The sequence below is a fragment of the Cyphomyrmex costatus genome, unplaced genomic scaffold, assembly GCF_001594065.2.
Source record: "Cyphomyrmex costatus isolate MS0001 unplaced genomic scaffold, Ccosl1.0 scaffold474, whole genome shotgun sequence".
Lineage (NCBI taxonomy): Eukaryota > Metazoa > Arthropoda > Insecta > Hymenoptera > Formicidae > Cyphomyrmex > Cyphomyrmex costatus.
This window is the reverse complement of record NW_017279009.1, coordinates 2067581-2075975: the sequence shown is the minus strand read 5'-3', so window position 1 is coordinate 2075975 and position 8395 is coordinate 2067581. Positions and strand designations below refer to the sequence as shown.

At 39.1% G+C, this 8395-nt stretch overlaps 2 protein-coding genes across 2 annotated transcripts; one reads left to right on the top strand and one right to left on the bottom strand.

Annotated features, from left to right (window-relative positions):
- Positions 1–1015: 1015 nt before the first annotated feature.
- Positions 1016–2389, bottom strand: LOC108778029 (PQ-loop repeat-containing protein 3). Its single transcript, XM_018545087.1, has 5 exons — positions 2315–2389; positions 1831–2010; positions 1486–1708; positions 1286–1406; positions 1016–1219 (listed from the first exon to the last, which is right to left on the bottom strand). Exons 2-5 carry the CDS (start codon positions 1977–1979, stop codon positions 1086–1088), a joined length of 627 nt encoding a protein of 208 aa, XP_018400589.1. The 5' UTR covers positions 1980–2010; positions 2315–2389; the 3' UTR covers positions 1016–1085.
- A 1734-nt stretch (positions 2390–4123) lies between these two features.
- LOC108778008 (Suppressor of Cytokine Signaling at 16D) lies at positions 4124–7480 on the top strand. The gene is made up of 6 exons (XM_018545054.1): positions 4124–4151; positions 4239–4427; positions 4647–5899; positions 6087–6744; positions 6835–7003; positions 7083–7480. Exons 2-6 carry the CDS (start codon positions 4314–4316, stop codon positions 7478–7480), a joined length of 2592 nt encoding a protein of 863 aa, XP_018400556.1. The 5' UTR covers positions 4124–4151; positions 4239–4313.
- Positions 7481–8395: the final 915 nt, after the last annotated feature.

The window sequence follows — 8395 nt, the reverse complement described above, 5'->3', positions numbered from 1 at the left end:
TATATATATATATGATTACCGGATAGAATATAACTTTGAAGATCACTGATTTAGAAGAGTCGAAACCACATGGCATCCTTCATATGGCCGAGACTAAAATCTTGTTTATAGTTTTCTTGAGTCGCATATAATCTTACAGTTCAAGACGGTAATGGACAGTCTAGCTGATTCCATTGTTTCGTTCGAATTAAATATATAACTTTTTATATTAATATTTAACTGTGAAACATTTAAGATAAAATACAATTGTACTTTTTTAATCTTTTTACTTCTAGGATATGTAACGTGAGAAAAATGAATTATTGTAGAGCAAATCATTTTTATATTTTATTGGCAAAAATAAATATTAATAAATCTAAAATTAATTAACAGACAATTGAGAGCTAGGAATAGACACAGTTATTCATGCATATATATTAACAGTATTTTATGAAAAAAGGTCTTACATTAAATTCGCAAGAAATTTCGCAAAAATCGAAATCCGACGTTTAGCTCCGTTCGAGTCATCATCAGGGATGTCAAACAATGGATGTAGACATTATTCACAATAAGATTCAAGTGAGCAGAAGCCAGAAGAGATTTCTTACTTCTAACGGCGTAGTATTGCTCAATTTTTTAACATTATTCTCTATATTCTTAATTGATTAATAACAATTTCTTTTTATATTATAAGAGGATAATAAAAAAATTACTGTCGAGCTGTAATAAACAATGAATATTACTTGGAATAACATTTTTCGATATAAATCATTATTTATTTTTTATTGAGTCTATAGAAGACAAGCCATTTGATTTGAAGAAAAATAAATATTTAATATTAATAACGTCAATTTACTTGGCTCGTTACCCTCTTTATATTTTTTATACTGTTCTATACATATTAAACCTTATAATTACTTTTATTTTAATATTAATATTAATCAATTTGTTATACTGCTAAAAGAAAAATAAGTATAGTATACCTCTCTTTCACGATAAAACTCAACAAATATATAGCACAATTTCATTTGTTTCGTCAATTTCATTTGTCAATTTCATAGCATGTGTTTGCAACTAAATATATAATTCTTCTATTAAGTATTCATTTATTCCTGTTTCAACGGGCGGTATTTATAATAAAAGGCAGAGGCCATGATGCTAAGACTCAGTATACTCGAGATTAGAAAGTATCCTGCTAGGTATACATCAGCAGACTCCACCAATATCGTAAATACTCTCGCTAAAACATAAATTATTTAAATTCCATTGTTTCCATCATTTTACATATGTAAAACCAGAAACTTACTCAGATTAGTGAAGCAGGATAAAAACCAAGTGAGAAGCGATATCGATTCTGCGTTTTTAGTTTCAAGTATAGTTTGCAGCTGGCAGATTTTACTGGTAGTTGAGAGTGGCATACATATTGGCTACAAATTCAAGTATATCATGTAAAGAGTGTTTCAAAGCAATGGAAGAATTATTTGTAATACTCAACATTGTACCTACCACCAAATTATCAAGTACAGATTTTGGAATAGTTCCTAGTAGAAGACATCTGCTCAGTGTAAAGTATATTATAGCACAAGAAAAGGACCACAAATTGATCTTGTGCGAATATTTTAGCACAAGGAATATCAGTATATACTGCTGCACTATTATTATTGGATATTCCAAGTAGGATAGTAACGAGTAATTATTCGCAAAGTTATAACTAGTCATCAAAGTGTAACTGAAAAATAAATACTAATAAGTTATTCATGAAAGAAACAATTGTGAAAACATTTACAATAGCTTTCACAATTGTTTCTTTAAATATAATCATATGTGAGAAGTATAATCTTATAGAATTACCTTATCAATTCTGCAACTAATCCCTTTATTGATATTTCATTAGCTGATTTTAAGGAAATCAAGTTTAGTATCTGTGGAATTTTCAATATGAAGCACAAGCTAATCGTTATCACGCTCAACAAATCCGCAAATTGTTGCAATAGCGCCATATTCTCGTTTATTCTTGTCCTTTAATTGTCACTACATACACATATGTTTATAAGTTTCAATACAAAGATAATAATTTTATACATTATAATAATTTTTAAATTACATATCGTTAATCAGCAAATCATAATTTTATCTTATCTCTAATCTCTTTATGAACAAGTCAATTTATTGTAATACAATCCATCAGCACATTTAATTTACTTTTCCTAGTCATGTTTCGTGAAATGCCAGTAAGACTCTGATACTGTCACTTCTTCGTCACTAATCAATTGGATAAGAAAATTAAGTACAAATTAAAACCAAAATAAATCACTAATATTATAAATAAACGTACCTCTCTATTCATTATTACGTCAATAGTTGGTGTCAACAGTCGAGCCGGTCGAGCGCAATTGCGGACGTGTCGAGCGATCAGCTGATTCCGTTGGCGCGGAATTTGTACATTATCTTTCAATTCGACCCAGTTCTAGGGCAAATGAAAGATAAGAGCTAGCATTCAAAATTGATTTTCAATTACTGGCGATTCGGTATTAAAATAAAATAAATTTTCCAATGTAGGAAAAGATCTATCGATTAAGTTAATATCATCTCTTGTCTACCTGATTATACTCTCCCTAATATTTTATCTTGCTCCCGATTTCGAAAAATTTGAATTTAAAAAGTTATACTGGTTGGTAAAACAGTAGATGACTTTATCAATAAAGTCGTGCACTGTGTTAACGACTGTCGGTATCTCGCGCGAATCACAAAAAATTTAAATTCTTAAAAATCGGCGAAATATCAAGAGATTATAATCAAATAAAAGACAAGAGGTTTTAATAGAAATTTGATCGATCGCGATTTCAAGGATTTTGAACTAAATGTTCGAAATTAAACTTTAAATAACAACGGAAAATGTGAAGTGAAAAATATATATTTTACATATATAAACAAAAATTGCGAGCATTGCAATTTCGATACTTTTATTCGTTCTCTCTCACTGTCCTACGCACAACACAAGTCCAAATTTGCCACAAAGGTGCAATGTGTTGTCGTGAACGTGAATTTAAAACGTATATATAATGAGCACACGTTCAGCGTTCACTTCACAATTTGGTGCAACTTCACGTGTGAAGGCATTCATGACGTAGTTCGTAGTGATTCGTAGTACTACGTGCAAATCGCGTGCGGCGAGGTTGGCAGCGCCGATTGGCTAGGCGTGACGCTAGGCGCGGAACGCGACGAACCGGACCGTCCGGATCGAGCCGAACATGGTGCGAGGCGAAACGTGAGGCTGCTCCGCGTTGTCTTACAGATATCGATTGGGTCCCGGCGTGGGCACAGCGCGCGTCATGCGGCGATCATGAACGGCGTGCCCCCGCGCGACGACGACGACGACGAGGCCTCGATCGCGAGTGCGCCGCGCCGCGGCCGATTTAGCGCGAGGGGTAAGCGCCACACGGCATCATCGTCCATTCGCCTATCCTATGTCCAGCTCCCGAGCGCGAACGTCCCCCTGGCGTTTTCAGACGTGCAACGTACGCGAGCCAACCTCGGCTCCGTCAACCTGTCCCGTCCTGTCCTTCTCGCCGGGCGCACCTCCAAAGTGTCCTCCGGCCGATTTGTCATTGTGCATTTAGCGCCGAATTGGAGCAGCTTGTTTCTCTCCGGAACTGCTTTCCTGTCATCGATAAGATTCGCGAGAGAGCCGTATTTAGCATTAAACGCGCGATGAAAATCGACACTCGCCGTAGTTGCTGAATGGACGGACTTGGTTAACTGTCGAATGACATCGCGGGAAAATCTTCTGTGATTCATCGAGAGAAAGCTCCAATCTATATTACTTTTTCCCCTCATTTCTTTTTCGGAAGATTAGTCTATGCGTGAATAATTTTAGGATGGGGATTAGCCTTGAAGTCTAGAGTGTCTTTGATCATGAGTAAAATGAATTAATTGACGTTCATGACTCATATATCTAGTTGTGACACTTTAAAGATATCATGACTCATCCTTCCTGCGCGTATGTCGCTCTACAAGCAGCTTACACAGATTGTGCTATCATGTTTTTGTTTTAGGATCGTTTTATCATTGCCAGTTTCTCCCTCATAATGGACCATGCGCAGAGTACAAGCAAACGTACGAATGTAGGATTTGTAAAGCAGTCACATATTGCCTGTAATACTTTTTCTCAGGTTAGACATCTGCAACATTGATTTAAAAGTATTTAAAAAGAAAATTATGTGATTTGCAATACTAACAGTTGTGCTGTTAAATTTTAGGGGGTGTCATGGAAATATCAAAAATTCTGGCTGCTATAGACTTTTCAGTGCATAGGTGAAGCAAACGAATTTGAGATGGACTCCCCACCATCATGTTCGCTAAGCGCTGGGCCTCTCAGTGATCTTGGTAGCAGTGGCCTGGGGGGTTCAATATCTAGCGATTCTGTTAGAGCACATCTTGCGATGGAGGTAAGACAATCTTGAGCAAAACATATTTTGCTCGATATCTTAAAGATATCTTTCCATACAATAAATATATCAAGAAGGAATACACTATCAGCGCTATATTATTTTAGCCTGAATCGTTTATTAGATATAAAACGATAATAGAATAATACTAAAGTGCTAACAGTGCGTTCTCCAAATGCAACCATATACGCTTAATCTCTGAAACAAAATCTTTTTTAGATGCAAGAGAGCGACATAGAGAGCAAGTCCCTATCGCAAGATTCTTTTGATTATTCGGACGGCATGTGCGGCGAGAATTTCAACACCCTAAAAAAGGGCCCAGGCTGGGGCGACGCGGACGGCAAGTTGGAGGTCGAGGGAGTCGACGTGGCGATCAAGCCACCTCCAGAATTTCAGGATAGTCCTTCGCCGCCAGACTCGGAATCTTCGTCGGTGCCGATTCTGAATTACGCGCGACTAATGAGACGCAGAACGCCACGCTGGATCGACGACTATGCCGAGAACCTGGTACAATCGATGATAGAGGAAGCGCTGGCCATTTCTTGCCGCATCTCTTGGCCGGAAGGAAGAATCGCGCCTGTTACGAATCCAGTTTCAGCGGTGACACGGTCCCAACAGACCAACCCTAAACGCATGTGGGATCTAATGACGCCACCAGTATGTCAGGGCGCTGCTACCATCACTATTACCCCATACAATACGCTGAACCGGCCAAACTCACGCTGTTCGCTGGCCTCTTCGCGACTGTCCAGTTCACACAATTCCATCAACACTACTGGGCTTGGCCACAAGGCTGACGACAGCAGCTTCATTACATCCGCGATGTCGCACGATGTGCTGACCACAAGTGAAATTAGCGACATGTACAATGTACCCTTTGATTCAGATATTTACACAGTTCCGATCGATGTGGTGCGGCCGTTGCACGATCTACGAACGCCACAGCGGCCTAAACGGCATCGGCATCATCGCAAAAGACGGCGGAACGTTTCTGCGAGTTCGCAGAGTGAACTGGAGGCACACATTCAACAGGCGCGTCATTATTGTGGCAAACCCCGTGCCATCACGCATGTTATTAAATCACAGCGTTTGTTGGCTGATGTGTGCTGTAACGAGGGCAATCCCGCTGTCGGCAGTGGTGGTGGTGGTGGTAGTAGTAGTAGTGGTGCTGTTAGCGGCAGTTGCAATAGCGGTGCCGGTGGAGGTAGTGGTAATGGTGGCGGTAAACGACACAGCGTGCCGGGTACTTCTGGTCGTCATAGTGTCAGACCATCGAACGGACATGCACATAACATTGGTGAACCGATCCACATGACCTTGCACGAGGTGCGACAGTATCTACAGACATTGTACTCAAGCTCCAGCGATTCTAGCGAGAATAAGATCAAACGGGACAAGGCTCCTCTGCTAGGCCATACACCAGTGCATCTCGCAACGCCTAAGGCCCTCAGTGTAAATAATAATAATAATAGGTGAGTATAATCATTTTCATGGTTTACCAGCAAAAGAATGTTTTTTTCAATAACGAATTTTTATTCTACTGTTTTGTTCTATTTGCTTTTGATATAAATAACTTGAATTAGATATCAAAATATTCTTGGCTACTGTCAAATTGGCTCTGTCATTAATCTAATAATATCTAATGCTGTCTAATAATAGGTATAACGGTAATGCGCATACGGACTCGTCCACGGACACGCCGGTGTCCAATAAGAGCACTAGTAATGGCCTGATGATCCATCATCACAACAACAACAATAACAATCATAACAATAATAACTCCAATAATGTAAAGAAACACAAGAGGAACGCGTTTGTTGGCATCAGGCACAAGAAAGCGCGCGACGAATCGCATAAGGAGAAGAGCGAATCTGAGCGAGAGAAGATGAAGAAGAGTCAGCGTAATTTTTCGCTAAATCTTAAGCAAACGCTCTGTAATATCTTCCGATTTCGACGACTAGGCTCGCCGGACCATTTTGTGGAGAAACGAAACAGCATCGTACAAGGAGAGATCGTTGAAGAGGAAGAGGGTGTCGATTCCGATCAGCATACAAACAACAATAATACCGCTCCATCTGAGGTAGAGCCGTCCGCGCAGAAGCTACCATTCTTCAAGCGTGCTTTACCACCTCTGCCCAAGAGTAATAGTCAAGTGGGTGTAGAGCAAGCGGAAGAAGCTCTTACAGCAATGGCACCCAAGTGTGAGTCTCCGAGCTCGGTACAGCAACAAGTTCCGCCGCCTATCGTGCGACCAGAAGAAGATACCGCTGAGGACACGAGTATGGATTTTGCAGCCAGTATCGAGAAAGTGAAGGATGTATGTAAATTTTGTGGTTTTTTTCATTGACTCTTGGTATGAGAAAGAATTACAGAGAGTATTATGTGGTATTTCTGCTTTTTGAAACAGTATGGATGGTATTGGGGACCTATTTCCGGTGAAGCGGCAGAGAAGATACTATCCAACGAACCGGACGGCTCATTCATCGTGCGAGACAGTAGTGATGATCATTATATTTTTTCTTTGTCATTTAGACTCAACAGTTGTGTGCGACATGTAAGGATAGAACATGATCAGGGTAAGTTCTATCACACTATATACAATATTCTTGACTTTTGTTTTCATGCGCGTTTAAATCCATTTCTTTCGATATACAGGTAATTTTAGCTTCGGCAGCTGCACTAAGTTTAAGTCGCACACTATCGTTGACTTTATCGAGAACGCGGTCGAGCATTCACGCAGTGGTCGCTATCTCTTCTTCCTACACCGACGGCCAGTTCTGGGCCCAATGCGGGTACAGCTGCTCCATCCGGTGTCGCGCTTCAAACAAGTACAGAGCCTGCAGCATACGTGCAGGTTCGTCATCCTGAAGATGGTGCGCAGGGACTTGATCCCGACCTTACCGTTACCCCGGCGGCTCATCGACTATCTCAGCACACCCCATTATTACAGCGAACAGCTGGCGGCCGAACAGGACGACCGAGCTGAATCACCGGTCAGCTCGTCGACCGGAGAATTAGAGAAGATCTGCTTCACGCCGCAGGGTCTCTCGTGAGGTACAGCCGTGTGACTTTTCCCTCCTCCGCTCCGCTCTCTGTGCAAAGAGATATTTGCGCCGTACGTCGCTCGCGGCGTTAACGTAAATTTAATTCGCAGTTTAATTAAATTTCGCAACATGTAAAAATTTACATCGTCGTTTTGATTCAAATTCTGTCGATATGCAAAAATTTAAAAGATCGCTGAATTAAATTTTGGCTGGATTAATACGGAATTTCATTTGTAACTGCATTAAAATGTTATTAATGTATAATTCACTTTACAATTCAATTAATTTATAATTTATATTAAAGTATAACACACATACAACTTAATTTTTCAGCTTAATTAAATATATCAGGGTTGCCACAAGTCAGAGAAGTCACAAAAAGTCTGGGAAATTAGAATAGCTGCAGCTATACATTGTTAGTCTTTACACTTTGCTGTGATCCTTTTTGACCTTTTTTTTTTTTGGAAATCGATTTCTCCCAAGAATCAGCATCTGTGTACAATTGCTAAAAATTACAAGAAACATTGCAAAGTGTGTATCATTCGAGGTCAAGGAAAATCTAAAAATTTTGTCAGTAATCCAGGAAATATCAGGAAATTTAACGATTACAAATTTGTGGCAACCCTGTATATGTACAAAAATGCTGCTGAATTAAATTTTTTAGTCAATATAAAGGAGTTTAATCGATAATTTAATTGAATCATCATTATTATTATGTAAAAATTAATAATTGAATGAAATTTTCGTTTATATGCCGAAATTTAAATTCGTGACTTGAATTTTTGCTATTGTTAACGATATGATGTACGATTAATGATTTTGCGCTTGTGATTTTGACTTCGACGATTTACGGCGTATCGATTCGTAAAGTGAGTATTGTGATTAAACTTGAAAGTAGAGGAATATATATATATATAAATATAT